Below are 17085 nucleotides of genomic sequence, written 5' to 3'. Positions count from 1 at the left end.
ACGTACATTTTTGAATAACTAAGAGGTAAATGGAAAACAGAAATTTCTTCAGTTCAATAACATACTACTAGTTAATATCTAACTACCCAACTATATGGATATACGATGAACAAGAAGGCCTGTATTTGTTTGTTGGGTCTAGGAGACTTATATATGTTGAGATTTCTAGGGAGCACCCATTACTAAACTAAAGATTATTCTGGACAGGAATATATAGTATTGGAAATATACTGGTATTTGCAAGAAATGCCATGAAAAAATCTCAGCCTATATCTAACTAGAAAGGAAAATATAGAAGGCCAAACGAGATCATATGCTTGCCAAATCCATAACCACACAATTTATGATTGTTAACTTCATATCAGCAAACAGAATAGCATACGTAAATCTTACACCTTCTAATGTTTCTAATGTGTTAATTCTAATTCCATTTTAATAATTTAAAATTTTATGTACACAGGGATTCATTTTACTAATAATAAAAGTTTAATGAATAATTAATAATAAAAAATAATTTACAATATTTAATTACAAAACACATAAAATTTAAGGGGTTTTGTGAATTTTTTCAACCAAAAAAACAAGAGAATAAACATAATGGAGAGTATATGTGTGGAGATACTAAAGGGTATTTTAGGATTTAAAAACAATTTGGATCCAAAATGTAAAAAACGGGCAAAAGTTGTATCTTAGTCAACAATGGGAAAAAGAAAAGTAGATAAAGAAAAAAGTGTTTCTCTTCGATCCAGCGATTCCTTCGGTTCAGTGTCGTTATTATTTGTCAGGTTGAATCCCAAAATCAAAATCCTCTAAAACCATGGAATGCAGTATCTTACCTTAACTGGACCAATACCAAACAAATCAGATAGCACAAGCCTCACAATGCAACGAACCGTTGGTTTTTCTTGTTGGACCGGACCCGAGTCACACACCAAATAACCGATTCAGGTAACCATCACTCCGGTTTACGCATCATTCGTTATTATTGCATATTGAAAATGAAATGTTAAAGAGTGTAACATTTGTTCTCTTATCGTAATATTGTAAAGATTTATACATTGTGGTTACATTATTCATTACTTAATCACTTTTTCTGAAGAATGATTATTAAACATGAATAGTGAATGAAACTCATACATAACCATCATATATCTTTTTCTCATTTTTAATTTAGCAAGGCAAGTTATAATACACATTATGATTGGTTTTTAATTGCACTATTATGAATAATGGTAGAAAATGAAAAAGCGTTAGTTAGTTTATAACTTCATATATGTAGGAATGTGAAGGCTATCTGCACCTAACTCTGCAAAATCTTGTAACCTAAGTCTCATACAGATGGATCATAGATTTAATCTTAATTTAAAATTAAGGAACCAAAGAATATCATTCCTTAACCAGAGATCCTTAATTAGGCTTCCATTCCAATTCAAGCATCATAAACCTGCAAGTCAAGGCAAAAAAATTATTTATTTTATTAATAAAAGGGCAGTCCAGCGTAAGAGCTTCCCACGTAATAAGATTTGAGAGGGTATATGTATGTAGTTTTATCCTCACAAACGAAGAGACTGCTTTCAGGATTTGAAGTCATTACCTCCATGACAGGTGGCAAACAACCTTACTATTGCGTCAAGCTCATGCTTACATAATTGGTTAGAAATTATTTTGATCTCAAAGTTTGGATAGTAATATATATCCAAACAGATCATAAGAGGAAATAAGAGTAGCCTTCACTCTCAAATTTGGTGAGAGTGGGTATATAATGAAGAGGTTCACTGCCTGCTGCTTCACAAACAAAATCTCCAAGTTTCTTTCTCACAAGAAGCACAAGCAATCTCAGCCTCAGGTACATTAACTTTAGATACAGTGTGGGTCAGGTAGTGTGTTCTTTAATGATGATGAATTGATCATGCATTAGTCCCTTAGAGTCAACTTAGTTAATTAAGCTGTTAGACATGAATTATGAGTGTGTGGGTTCAAACCTCAGCAGGTGTGATCCACCCCTTTTCCATTCCCTAATGCCCGTTCCCGGTCCTCGTGTAAGGCGTCCTATAAGCCTACCCCTTGAAATCAATAATTGATCATACATTAGGTGTGCGTTTGTATTACCTTATTTCATGTTTAAAGCAAGTTATAGTAAATATGACATTTGTTTATGTGATCCTTGTAGTAAAAAAAAACTTGATGGGCACTAAACACTAAACACTAGGTCTGTTGAATCTCTTGCCTCCTCTTTCTGTGCTATATGGAAGATCACAAATGGGAGAGTTCATGTATCAACCAGATACAAAGTTTCTTCTTGGTATATAGCTCCAATTGATTTTTGATAATGGTTTCTTTGACAGATCATAGCGGGAAATATCTCTGGTTCAAGTAAGAGCATGGCTACTAATGTTTTACTTAATCACGACTTCTCTGGAGGGCTGGACTCTTGGCGTCTCAATTGCTGCAATGGCTATGTAATTTCAGCTGAAGCAGGTTCTCACAAAGGAGTTTCAATGGGGTCAGATAGTAATTATGCTGTTATCACCGATCGAAAGGAATGCTGGCAAGGTCTCGAGCAAGATATTACAGACAGAATTTCCATTGGTTCTACTTACACGGTTTCAGCTTCAGTTGGAGTATCTGGTCTGTCTCAGGGATCTGCTGATGTTATTGCTACTGTGAAACTAGAATATCATGATAAACCCACTAGTTACTTGTTCATCGGAAGGTATAGAATTTTATTATTTCATTGTTCATCTCCCTTGTTGTAAGGAATTCAGGAAAATTCTTACACTGGATACCATTATTTTCTACAGAACATCTGTTGTAAAGGATAGCTGGGAAAAGTTGGAAGGGACATTTTCTTTGTCAACTGTGGCTGATCGGGTTATATTTTATTTGGAAGGACCTGCTTCTGGAGTTGACCTTCTTATACGATTAGTAGAGATCCACTCTTCCAGTTCAAATGATAATGTATATTGTCTAATTATGTATTTTAACCACTATTACTATGTCTTTGTGCATTTCTACATTTTGACAAAGTAATTTTTAGTGAACATCAAGCTCATACTTATGCATTGGTTATTACTTTTTTGGTAGCTAGATTGAAATCACAATAAATCTGCATTAGTTTCAAAGTTTGATTGTCTTGTGAAATCTATATTTATTACACACTAATTTGCGATGCCTTTCTCATTATCTCGTAAGGCCACAAGCACAGGATGTGTTTCCACTGGAGATGACAACATCATAATAAATCCACAATTTGAGGATGGCCTGAATAATTGGTCTGGAAGAGGCTGCAAGATTATGTTGCATGACTCCATGGGAGATGGGAAAATTCTCCCTCAGTCTGGGAAAAGCTTTGCATCTGCAACAGAACGCACACAAAGCTGGAATGGGATTCAGCAAGAGATCACTGCACGAGTGCAGCGCAAGCTTGCCTATGAGGTCACTGCTTTAGTTCGAATATTTGGCAACAATGTTACTACTTCTGATGTCCGAGCTACTTTGTGGGTCCAAACACCAGATCTTCGAGAGCAGTATATAGGCATTGCTAAGTAAGTCTCTGTCTTATTTCTTGTACAACCCTACATCTACCCTCTCTGGACCCCACTAGGTGGGAGCCTCATATACTGGGTGGTTTTTATATATCATCACATAGACTCTGAGGAATGTGACTTTCCTGGTTATAATTCTTGAATATTGGTAAACAGAACAAAATGAAACTTATAGTGTGATTATATCTTGAATTTTATGCATTAATGATATTAGAAAGCATCCTGAACAAAACTGGTATTTCCTGAAGTGTGCAGGTAACAGATAAAGATTGGGTCAATATGCAGGGAAAATTCCTTCTAAATGGTTCCCCATCAAAAGTAGTAATTTATTTAGAAGGCCCCCCTCCAGGCACTGACATTCTTGTCAATACTTTGTCTATAAAGCATGCAGCTAAAGCACCTCCTTCAATCCCACCAGATGTAAAGGTTGGACTTCTTAAACAGTTTTTGTAACGTTAAAATATATTTGTAATTCTTGATTTTTGCTTGACACAGTCATCGTACAAGAACTGAACTGTTACATTGATATACTTTAGTTGTATAACCAATTCTGTATGTTTCAATCACCGAACAATTTATTTTGTTTTGCAGAATGTTGCTTTTGGGGTTAACGTAATTGAGAACAGCAGTCTGGCTGATGGCAATAATGGATGGTTTCCCCTTGGTAATTGCACTTTAAGTGTTAGAACTGGTTCACCACATATAATTCCACCTCTGGCAAGAGATTCTCTCGGGCCTCATGAACTCCTAAGCGGGCGCTACATCCTTGTAACCAATCGCACACAAACATGGAATGGTCCTGCTCAGACAATCACTGAAAAACTGAAGCTCTTTTTGACTTATCAAGTGTCTGCTTGGGTCCGGATTGGTTCAGGATCAAATGGGCCACAGAATGTGAATGTAGCCCTTAGTGTTGACAACCAGTGGGTCAATGGAGGACAAACTGAGGTTTCTGATGACAGGTGGCATGAAATTGGTGGGTCCTTTAGAATTGAAAAGCAGCCATCAAATGTTATGGTTTATGTCCAAGGCCCTGCTGCTGGTGTAGATTTGATGGTTGCCGGACTTCAAATTTTTCCTGTTGATAGACATGCAAGGTTTAGATATTTAAAGATGCAGACAGACAAGGTAACATCTCGGTTACTTCTAAAGTTAATAATTATTTTTATTGTAAGATAATATCTATATTATATCCCGGTTACTCCTATATCATGGTATGAGGGGATGGGCCAGGATTTTAACCAAATGCCACACAAATGTGACAAATTTAGAACACAATCGATAATATTTTTAATGGATCAAATATTTAGGATGCATCTGCATGGTACCAGAATATAGATTAAAGATTTCTGTTATTCTGTCCATCGAATCGAAATATAATACATGTTTGTCTCCATATTTTGTCATATATGATATTCCGACTCACTTACTGCATATAGCATGCTATCTTTAGATTCCACACAAGGTTACCAAAAAAGAATCATTCTTATGAACAAAACAAAATGTTACATGGCAGAAAAAAAAAGGAATCTATTATATATTCTAGTAGTATTGCTTAATATCTTTTATTACATAACCAGTTGCTGCACTGCAGATCCGCAAGCGTGATGTTATCCTGAAATTCCCTGGGCTGGACTCTAGCAGCTACCCCAAAACCTCGGTGCAAGTTAGACAAATACGAAACGATTTCCCAATTGGAACATGTATCAGTAGAACAAATATTGACAATGAAGATTTCGTTAACTTTGTGGTGAAACATTTTAACTGGGCTGTGTTTGGCAATGAGTTGAAGTGGTATTGGACTGAGCCACAACAAGGGAGTTTCAATTACAGGGATGCTGATGATCTGTTAACCTTGTGTCAGAAAAACAGCATACAAACTCGGGGTCATTGTATCTTTTGGGATGTGGATGATACTGTCCAGCAATGGATTAAGTCACTAAACAAAAATGATTTGATGACAGCTGTCCAGAATCGCTTAACTGGCCTGCTGACTCGCTACAAGGGCAAGTTCAATCACTATGATGTCAACAATGAAATGCTACATGGTTCATTTTACCCGGATAGACTCGGCAAGGATATCAGGGCCAACATGTTCAAAACTGCAAACCAACTAGACCCATCAGCTACTCTTTTTGTGAATGATTATCATGTTGAAGATGGATGTGACACCAGATCATGTCCAGAAAAATACATTCAACATATTCTCGATTTGCAAGAGCAAGGTGCACCCGTTGGGGGAATCGGAATTCAAGGCCACATAGACACTCCAGTGGGGCCTATAGTTTGTTCTTCCCTTGATAAACTGGGTATTCTTGGTCTACCTATCTGGTTTACGGAGCTTGACGTATCTGCCATTAACGAATATATCAGAGCAGATGATCTGGAAGTTATGCTAAGGGAAGCTTTGGCTCACCCTGCAGTTGAAGGTATAATGCTGTGGGGTTTTTGGGAGTTGTTTATGAGCAGGGACAATGCACACTTGGTGAATGCAGAAGGTGATATCAATGAAGCTGGGAATAGATTCCTAGCTCTTAAACAAGAGTGGTTGTCTCACAGACATGGTAATGTTGATGAGCAAGGTCAATTCAACTTCAGAGGCTTTCATGGAACATACAATGTCCAAGTTGTGACTGATACAAAGAAAATTTCTAAGACATTTGTTCTTGACAAGGGTGATTCTCCACTGGTGATATCCATTGATATATAAGCATCCCAATTCACCCATGAACTTATATTCACAATTTGTTTTATTTTATTTTCTTTGGCTTGCTGAAATATAAAGTTGGTGTTTTATTGTTAATATGTTATATTGATTGGGCTCTATCACTCTGGCACATAAATAAAATCTTAAGTGACCAAAACATGCGTTTTCATACTTAGTGTGACCTCCTTATGTACTACTTTATTCTTCAGAACCTTGTACCCATTTAATGTGTGGTGAATTTGCATAATTTCCATGGTGTTCCACCTATGGTATATTCTGTAACTTTAATTCGTCTACAATGGTGTTTGTTACTTTGGTTTAATTATATGTTTGGTTTTTAGTTTTGGGCCTCAGCTTGGGTTGGTTTCTGATAGTTGTGGTGGGATGGGATTGTTGTGTTTGGGTGGGCCTTTTTAATAATAATATGAATGGTTAAATCATGAAAATTAATACCCTCGAATTATAAATAATTCAAAATGAGAGGACCTTTTTCCATTCTTCATTGGAAATAATGTTTTATGAACTCAGCCATATTTTGCTGCCACTCTCGAAAATTGCATATCTATTTTATATCTTTTTAGAGTAAATTACACATTCCCTAAATTACTCATCTTTTTTTATGTTCTTATAAAAATCACCATTAATTTATATACATAATTATATTGACTATTCTTGCAGAAGAGATAAGTGTGACGTTGTTAATAAGTACAAGAAAGTTAAACAAAATATGATATATTATTGTCAAGTCTGAATAGTATAAAGTCGATGTTTCTTCACTCTTATTTTTTTGGTTCGTTAAAAACTACATAAATAATTCTAAGAAAATGTTTAAACTACTCTTATACTATTTTGTAACGAACCAAAAATAATGAAGTTACGATGACTCTTATATTATTTGAATTTGTTTCCATAATATATCATATTTTGTTTGTCTTAATTACAAATATCACATTTTTGTTTAAAAAGATTACGTTTATTTCTTCTACTTGATAGTTGGTGTAATGTATGTATATAAATTAGAAGTGATTTATGTATGTATAAAAAATGGATGAGTAATTTTTATAATTTCATTAAAACTCAAGGATATAAGTATAATTTACTCTTTTTTAAATAAATGTCCTTTGAAGTATTTACTTTTAGATTTAATATCTATACATTTGTATAAGAGTTTTTTATATTGTTACATATCATTCGTCATTATATATTTTTAATAACTGGCTGAAACAAATACAAATGATTAATGAATGATATACTTATTGTTTAAAAAACTTTACAACTTTTATTTTATGTGTGCTTTTAACCTCCAAGAGATTTACATTTAGACAACCACCATGATACATATTATTTGACTCTTGTAATATTAAAGGTAATCCACAAATATTAAGATAATTACTAAATATATTAATTATCAATAATAAAATTATATATTTTGAATCAAATATTTTTAACTATTTATATTTATCATCATATTATATTCCCCAATAAGGAAAAAAGAAGAAAAAATAAAGTTAGTGTTTCTTGATTTTCTAAAGCGGTATTTTTTTTTTGAAGTAACAATGAAAGGAGAACATATAGGGAATCATTTAAGGTGTTGATGTTTGTCCTAATCTAGCTTGTATTCTCTCCATTGTAAAAACGAAAAGTATTTATCTCCTCTAATTGACGAATAATATTGACCAACAACAATTGTTGTATGGTGTATGCATTCACAAGGCCTCCCCCTTCTCCGGTTTAGAAGAGTATTGTGAAATCTACAATGACATTTGTAATCTAGTGGATTTTATTCATATTACATGCACTCAGCTTCAGTTGAATTCTTTTTGGAAGGATTGTTCCTAGGATTTTAGTTCTATGTATACTTTACTTCCTATTCACTTGAAGGATGCCATTCAACCAATTCCAGTTCTCGTATTTCTTGAGCAGTATGGTTTTTTGGATTTGGTAGGATAGTCCAACATGATATTATTCAGCTAACTCTAGTTACTAATGGATTATGAGCAAGGATGGGTCATGACGGCCAATGACTTTCAGTATTTTCTCGTAAGTTTGGACATGAGTCTCTCATCCTAGCTGAGTTACTTGCTATTTAGCACGATCTTCAATTGGCTTAGAACCAGAGTCATCGTGTTGTAACCTTAGAGAGTAATTGTCTTGAAACAATCCATATAGTCACTGATAAGATGCAAAATCACTTACAACAATTGGCTCAAGTTCTTCAAAATATATCTCATTTGCTTAACGTGAATTGGGATGTACGTGTGCATCATATCTTTTGAGAGAAAAACATAATGACATAATTCATGACCAAACATAGTATGAATCTCAATGTCTTTTCAAAGTCTTGGGACACGCTACCAACATGAGCTCTTGACATCCTACAATTGAACCTACACACTATCCTCTAGTTTTCCCTTTTAACTTTTCCAATGTACCAAAAAAGTTAATCTTGTTGGCAATGAATGAGTTGAAATATGCAAATGTAACAACATTTAATAAAAACCCAAAACCAAATTCACCCAAACTTTTAAAAAATAAAAGTATAAGCCATTAGTTGGTGATGATGTACCAAAAAGTAAAGATGGACCACACTTAAAAACCATTCTTTTCTCTCCGGTCTCTTCTTTAGTATATTATTTTTTAATCTTCTGTCCATTTCTTTCCCAAATAAGATAACCTAAAGATGGGTTTAACAAGGAAATAGATTTGACACCTTATTTCTTTGAATGAATTTAAATAAGTTGGGTCTTAAGGGTTGTCACATTTAGAGTAAACATTGTAATAACTTTATCAAAGTTTTTATAAATATACTTATATATAGAGCTGAAAACAAGTTGAATTAGAGCTGAGCTCAGTTCCGCTCGATAAGGTTGACCTAGCTCGAATCTCAACTCGATTTTGATACTTTTAGCTCAAATTCGACCTGATTTAAGTTTGCGAACTGTTTGGTTCAGTTCGAATGATTCATTTGCACAACTCAAATAATTAATTAAATTTTGAAAAATACTACGAAATGTTTTTTATATATATAAATATAATTATATATATATATAATAACAATAAAGATAAAAAATAATGTATGAGTGATAATAAACATAAAAATTAGTTTATATATTGAGACAACTCATAAACCTAACGAGTCGAACTATATACAACTCATGTTCAACTCATTTATTTAACGAACTCAAGTTCAGCTCATTTGATTCATGAATTATGTTTATCAAACTAAATAATAAATCGAATTTCAAACTAATACCGAGATGGTTCAATTCATTTTCAACCCTACTTATATATTATCAAGTGATGAAATCCTCACATAGATTCAATTTCTCGTAATTGAGATATATGAGTTAAATCCAATGTTATTAAAACCGGACCGGTCATCAAACCGGTGAGGGTACTGGTTTAGTGGTTTAGTGGTTCAACCAGTGATTCAGTAATTAAACCGCATGGGATTAAACAGGTTAAACCGGACATACATGCTTAAATATATGTGTGTATAAACCTGTAACAAAAATTATCTAATATGTAGATACTCAAATTTATAATCTATACTTATAGTCAAAGTAAGAATTCTCATAAACAAACAACTTTAATAAATCCAAAGTCTAAATTACAAATACAAATAGTAATCCACAAGTAATTGTCTTACTTAACAAACTCAAAACATATGACGCAAGTTCATAACTCAGTCTACAAAACATATTATATATTTAAAACTTTAACACCCAAGAGTCAAAGTTATTTCATATTGACGTTCCATTTCTTCACTATTTAAGTCCAAAACTTGACTAATGTTGTCTTCAACTAGGTTCACATTTCATCATCATCATCTTCTAAATTTAATTGATCTACAACAATATCATTTTTTCATACATCAATTTTCGTACAAGTTATCAATAAAATAAATTAGTTATTAGAACCAAAACTGATAATGCAATAAAAAACATTACATGTATGAAAAAAAATAAAAAGCAAATTAGTTATTAGTTGTGCATCATCATCATCTTCTAATTTTATGTGGTATGTGCCTATGTGTGCCTATGTGGGGTTCTTTAAAATTACATGTATGAACCGGCCGGTTCAATCAAATTTCGGCCGGTTCACCGTTTTGACACGGTTCACTGGTTTTTCACCGGTTTACACCAGTTTTGATGCTTAGCCGGCACAACACTTGTTTCGTACCGGTTATGGGACCGGTTGACCGGTTCTCTGGTTGAACCGGCCGGTTCGAACCGGTTTTAATAACATTGGTTAAATCCTTATTAATTGGATTAGTTTATGTAAATATTTTCTATTATTTAAATTTCTAATAAAAAAATAATATGATAGATTCAACATCATTCAAATAAATATGATTTAGCTTGATTTTCATAATAGATGTAATCTATTCTAATTCAAGCCGTTGTAAATAATATTATTTTGATTGGATGACTTCTTAGTTAAATCACAAATCAACATCACAAATTCGAAATGATATTTAATATTTCACTTGACGTTTTCTTCATCTAAAGTCTAACAACGGCAATAAAAATGCGTTAGATGTTGAAGGAGATCTATAGGATTAGACAATGAAGTAGGGTCTATTGGGTCACTTAAATTAGGTAGGTGATCATAATCGACCATGCTCTACAATATTGAGAGAAGAATATATAAAAAATAATAGAAAAAAATATATAGCACTATACCTATAATAATGATATTTTTATACTTGAAAATAAGAACAAAAAATATAACATCTTCTCTCTATGGTATTAGATAGAATTCTGATTGGTGATCATAGTGAAAAGCTAATAACTCACCGGGTGAATATCTGCCGTCTCAAAATAGTGTGTCACTCCATGTGACATTGCTTGTGATTGGTCAGAAAAGTAATTAACTATTAAAATTTTAATTTAAATATATTTTTTTAACCAATCACAAATAGTGGTATATGGAGTGACACTTTATGGTACAGCAGAGGTTGTCCTATATTTTGTAAGACCATATGGGCATTTTTTGAAGATAGACAATTACATCTAAGTTGAGAAGTTTTATAACATGCTCAGATTATATATCCTTAGCACCTTTTTTAAAAAGAATCAAATGTATATCATTTGAATAAACAATTTTCAACGGTAGCATAGATGACTATCAAAAACTAATTTATTGTCTATATCTTGTCATGTCTAATCCTTTAGTTGTGTTCCTTACGTATAAATAAGTCTAACAATCATATACTTACGTGACTTAAATTCTTCCATGAACATATATTGATAAGGCCATGGAATGTCATATTTTATGTAACAAATGAAAAAAAGATATAAGTAGGTTCAGGGATGGAACTTGGCTGAGGCAGTTGGGGCAACTGTGCTCCTGGATTTTTATTTCAATTTTTTAAATATTTGCTTTTTACTTTTTTTTTTAATTTTTTTACCTTCTCCAAATTGTATGGTCCTTCTAAAAAGTATAGATAATAGATATACTAATTTTACATATGTAAATGTTGATATTGCTTATAATACTATTACTTTGCTTGATTTCATAATGATTTTACATTTATGAAATATATTATGGGATTACAATTTGCCTTTGTCAAACTTTGCACCAAAAGTTCTAAGATTCTATGGATTTTTATAAAACGTTTAATAATAATAAACATTAATATTTTTTGAAAAAATTCTACAATGTGGATTTCAACACAGCGAGTGAGAGACATTTTGCTTTATATGTCAATTTCAACGTTTTATTGTTGATGTTATTAATCATTCATATTTAAAAAACTCTCAACCATATCTGAATTAAGTGGAACTTGAAGATATGAAAAATGTTAATACATATTATTTGTTTGATCTAATTATTTGTCTTATCTTCACTATTCTGGTTTAACTACTATATAAAGATTATTTTCGGCAACAAAGACAACCAAAGAAAACTATGTAGTAAAATAGAATATAAATTTATTGTAGACAACATGGTAATTTATATTGAAAATAAAAACTGTAAATTTTACCCTTAATTTAATCATTGATGAGTTGACGTCTTTAACGAATAGCAACATTTAAAATGAATGCCCATTTTTTAATTTTTTAACGTTTTTAATTGTTAATTATTGTTATTTGGAATTAACATGTTACTCAATTAATCTTATATTGTTACATTTTTTATTTTTTTATTCAAATAATCCTAAACTTCACATCAAGATTCTTCGTTGAGTGGTTTGACACTACACTTTTGACCCAAAACTTTAAGGTACTAAGTCCATAGGTTCATCCACTCATATATTCTTCAACTCATTTACTTCTACACACAACATGAAATTTTTTCACACTTAGAAAATCCAACATAAACATATATAGAATCAAACATTTTTATTACAAGAGTAATCTTATATTTAATAAGTGAGAGATCAGTTATCTAAAATATGGTGAAGTACTGAAGTGGGAACATCCAACAATACATTTTCCTAGCATGTGTTGCAAGTGCCATGATAAAAGGCCAATGAGCTTATGGTCCGGAAGAGAAGTTAGTTTTTGGTCAAATTTATGGGTGAAGGACCTTCTTAAAAATTTATTTGTGACATTATTTCATGTGTTTCTTGATAAAGATGTCTCGATCAATTCTTTGGGAGAATGGAAAAATGGAGAAATTCACATGGAGGCGAAATCTTTTCCTTTGGGAGTAAGAAGAGTTTGGGGACCTCATAAAACTTCTTGGGAATTCCATACCGGTTCAAGATACAAAAGATAGATGGATTTGGATTCATGACACAAATGAGGTCATTACTCGGTTCGTAATGCATATAAAGTGCTATCTCATGAAGGTAGAGGAGTTGTCAATATGACTTTCAAAAAGGTATGGGATTGTAATGTCCCACGAAAGATGAAATGTTTAGTGTGAAAAATTTTCTTGGGTGGAGTTCCAACAAAGTTATGTCTTGCTGAAAGAGGAGTTTTAGATGCACAAGTTGTATGTGTTGTGTTCTTTGTGGAGAGGAGGAAGCAATAAACCATCTCCTTTTTCACTTGCTCAAAGTCTTACCTTGTTTGGCAAAACTTCGGCCTCAATTCTTTTTTAATAATACTAAGGTAAACTTTTCTACTCATTTTTGGGTTTGCTTTGTTTGGAGACCAAGAGTAAAAAAAAAGGTAGATATCCCCTTGGCTTATCATTATTTGGACTATTTAGCATGTAAAGAATAAGGTTACATTTCAGAACTCTCGGTTCCACTTTAACGATGTGTTAGATCTTATTTTCTTACCCTCTTGGGACATCTCAAGTAATCATTGTAATAGTTTTAATTTTTCTATTTTAGATTGGGTGCTGAACTTTATCTATGTATCTTTCTACTTGTTAATGTAATAGTAGTGGATAAAAATACCCCTCGTTCTCCTAGTTTTAATTTTTCTTATTAAGAAATTTTATTACTGACAAAAAAAGGGCTAATAACAAAAATACATGTAGATATATTGTTATGAATAATTTTTTACACACAGTAATGTGCTTCGACCGAGGCAAATGAAAAATAATATCTTTTTGGTGTTAAATTATCAAATTTTCTTTTTTTGTCAACTATGTTTTTTTACATGCACTCGTAATAACGATTAACTGGTTATATAAAAAACAAATTAAAACTCAATTATTTACTAACTATGTTAACAACTTGCTTACTTCTATATGTATTTTGGAGTATATCTCTTTTATTAAAGAATACTGGTATAGTTAGCCATGTATGAACAAGATTATAAACTATCTTTACAATTTTGAATGTATGTATGTTATAATCTATCTCAATATCATATATGAATAGATTTCTACTAAAAGAAAAAAAAATATGGAGCTCATGTATAAAAAGATTTTTACTAAAGGAAAAAATGGAGCAGATGTTTAATACTATCAAAACATGCAATTTATTTATCTCATACCACACAAGCATATTATTATAAAATATGCAATACTGAGGGAAAATAATCTAGAGTATTTATTCGTGTATACATGCGGGTCTACATGTTTCATGTAGTGAATATGCTTTATTATATATATTTGATATGTGAAAATGAAGAAAGAAGGATATACATCTACACATACACAAACTAAACCAATTACTCGTTATATAAGTATCAAGAAATTAAAACTGATAATTATTTATAGTTCAATCATGTTCAAGCTGTAATAATTTTTTAAACGTTAAATGGCATTTAATATTATCCTTGAAAATAATAAAAAACTTCTCCAATGATATAGTAAATTTTTTGAAACTTAAGAGTGTCTATTAATAAATAAATAAAACATAAGATTCACTATTTATAATAGATACAAGTGTTTCTCTAACCCAATACCAGTGATGTAAAAACTGCACCGTACTGACCGGTTCAATCGGAAAACTGGTGAACCGGATCCATAACTGGTACGGTACAGATGTTGAACTAACCAAGTATCAAAACCGGTCAAAACTGGTCAAATCGGTGAACTAGCCGGTATTTGACTAAATCAGCCGGTTTATACACATATTTTTTTTTGAAGAAAAAACTTAAAAACTTAAAAACTCATTACAAGGTGACCCATCTTTCTAACACTTCTTCAACACTTCAAGACACATATTTTCAAGGCATACTTAGATTACTTCTTTTGGTTCCTAACATTGTGTGTAATCTCAGTGACATTTGTTCATCTTGGAGTAATGTCTGAAGCTAAGATTTGATGAAAAAATATAATATCGATATGAGACAACTTTGACTCCTTGGTGTTTAAATGTTAAAACTCCAAATTTATTTGTTTTGTAGAGTGAGTTGTGAACTTGTGTCATTTATTTATATTTTGCGGTTGTTAAGTGAAACTTTTGAATTGATATATGTTTTGTAATTTAGACTTTGAATTTGTTAAAGACTTAAAGTTGTTTGTTTATGTGAATTTTGAGTAGATTATGAATATGGATTATAAATTTGAGTATCTACCTATTTGAAATTTTTTTGTTATAGGTTTGTATATATATAAATATAAGTAGGTATGTCTGGTTTAACCAGGATGCGGTTTAATTACTGAACCTCCGGTTGAACCATTGTACCACTATACCAGTACCCTGACCGGTTTGATAACCAATACGGTTTTAACAACACTGCCCAATACATTCAAATATAAATATATGTATATATATATGGAAGGATCCATTTACACTCAAGTTAACTTACACTAGTTACACTCTATCTCAGTCATTTATTTTCATAAATCCAATTGATCAGATGAGTGAAACTTAAAAGTTATTTAATATTTATTTTTTTGTCTCTCATTATTTATTTCACTCACTCATCTGGTCCGTTGAATTTAAGAAAATGAATAGTTGAAATTAAGTGTAACTAATGTAACTTAACTTGGGTGTCAACAGATCTCTTATATATATATATATATATATATATATAATAATAATAATAATAATAAAACCAAGAAATGGTTAGTCTAGTGATCTTCCACTATATCTCTAGGTATTGTATCATGCAAAATGTTCGATTTATAAGAGTGATACTTATTGTGATAAGAATCATGAATAACTTCAAGCATTAATTACTTACTTAAGTAAGCTATTTTTTGAGTAATAACTCCATTTAATTTCACCCCTATCTCCTAGAACGATTACATTTCATGATTTTTTTAACTCTATACTGCCACTCTTTTTTTTCTTCTTCTGTCATCTCATATGAAATTTACTATATATGTGTTAACATTGTATGAGTTTTATATATTGTTAGTACATTATTCATCATTCATGTTTAATCATAATTAACTACACTCTTTGAAAAAGTAATACAAATAAATGGTGAATAATTATTAAGTGTATATAAATCTTTATGCTAACATTACACTAATATTGCACTCTTACTTACCATTGATCTATTAATTATTATTGACTATAAAATTAAAATAATATATGAATAATAAATAATATATTGATTATATAAAAAACTTTAGATTAACAAATATAACATATAATTAGTTAAATATAATTTTAAATTAAATGATAATTTTGTAGATAGTTATAATTAAATGATAAAATTATAGTAAGAGTTTTTTGGGTACATTTTTTTGGGTACTTATAAGAGTTTGTTATATAAGGAAATGAGAGTTGAATGTTTTAAATATAACTTCTAAAATGAATTTTGTTAATATAAAGTTTTTTACCGTATTAATACATCATTTATCATTTATTTATATTATTTTTAATTTATTTAAGAATTAATAATTATTTTGGCATTATGAATAATGAAAAATATATTGAGAGCATTAAAAATCATACAATATCATTTAACAAATTATTTTCTCTTTAAATGTTTCTCATTATGGTTAAATATACAATATTTTTTTTATAAGCGAAATACATTAGAATGAGAAGGAGGTGTTAATCTAATATCAAAAGAAATATTAACAATTGATCTTTTTAGAAGTTAAAGAAATACAAGTGTTTGGATCATTACACCAATTTGCAAAAACTAGTAAATTGGGGGTTGTTTTTGTCAAAAACTAAGTTCAAGTTCTAGCTTGGATCAAATTCATAATGTGCACATAATTAAACGTCTTCTATGAAAAAATAGATCATTCCTTAAATGTCACACAACAACAAACCAAAGTATCCTCAACAAATCTGACCCGTTGGCATTAGTATGAATTATGGCATGAATATGCAACAAATCTAATAATGAAGTTGGTATCGAAGAAGTAACCTGAAACTAAGAATGGAAGTCTTTCCAAACATAAGCAACCAAGTCACATAAGAGAAAAAGATGATCAACAGATTCATCATGATTCATACAAATGACACACTTAACATCTTAAATACTATGAATAACTTGTCTTTTGAGTAACTCT

At 31.2% G+C, this 17085-nt stretch overlaps 1 protein-coding gene across 3 annotated transcripts; it reads left to right on the top strand.

Annotated features, from left to right (window-relative positions):
* LOC109343238 lies at positions 1579-6411 on the top strand. 3 transcript variants are annotated; one of them, XM_019581456.1, is made up of 8 exons: positions 1579-1846; positions 2346-2713; positions 2802-2958; positions 3193-3545; positions 3794-3971; positions 4137-4673; positions 5140-6269; positions 6307-6411. In XM_019581456.1, exons 1-7 carry the CDS (start codon positions 1763-1765, stop codon positions 6253-6255), a joined length of 2793 nt encoding a protein of 930 aa, XP_019437001.1. In that variant the 5' UTR covers positions 1579-1762; the 3' UTR covers positions 6256-6269; positions 6307-6411. The 3 variants fall into 3 exon arrangements, with proteins under 3 accessions (XP_019437001.1, XP_019436998.1, XP_019436999.1); XM_019581453.1 differs by having other exon boundaries at positions 5140-6255; positions 6290-6407; XM_019581454.1 differs by having other exon boundaries at positions 5140-6407.

The sequence above is a fragment of the Lupinus angustifolius genome, chromosome LG03 (assembly GCF_001865875.1).
Source record: "Lupinus angustifolius cultivar Tanjil chromosome LG03, LupAngTanjil_v1.0, whole genome shotgun sequence".
Lineage (NCBI taxonomy): Eukaryota > Viridiplantae > Streptophyta > Magnoliopsida > Fabales > Fabaceae > Lupinus > Lupinus angustifolius.
This window is presented reverse-complemented; position numbering and strand designations above follow the sequence as displayed.

Excerpts from the sequence above, each read along its gene's own strand:
- LOC109343238 (XM_019581456.1), top strand. The coding sequence starts at position 1,763 with ATGAAGAGGTTCACTGCCTGCTGCTTCACAAACAAAATCTCCAAGTTT. Across the intron at positions 2,959-3,192 it reads CTTCCAGTTCAAATGATAAT|GCCACAAGCACAGGATGTGT; the intron begins GTATATTGTCTA and ends TTATCTCGTAAG. Across the intron at positions 3,972-4,136 it reads CAATCCCACCAGATGTAAAG|AATGTTGCTTTTGGGGTTAA; the intron begins GTTGGACTTCTT and ends TTTGTTTTGCAG.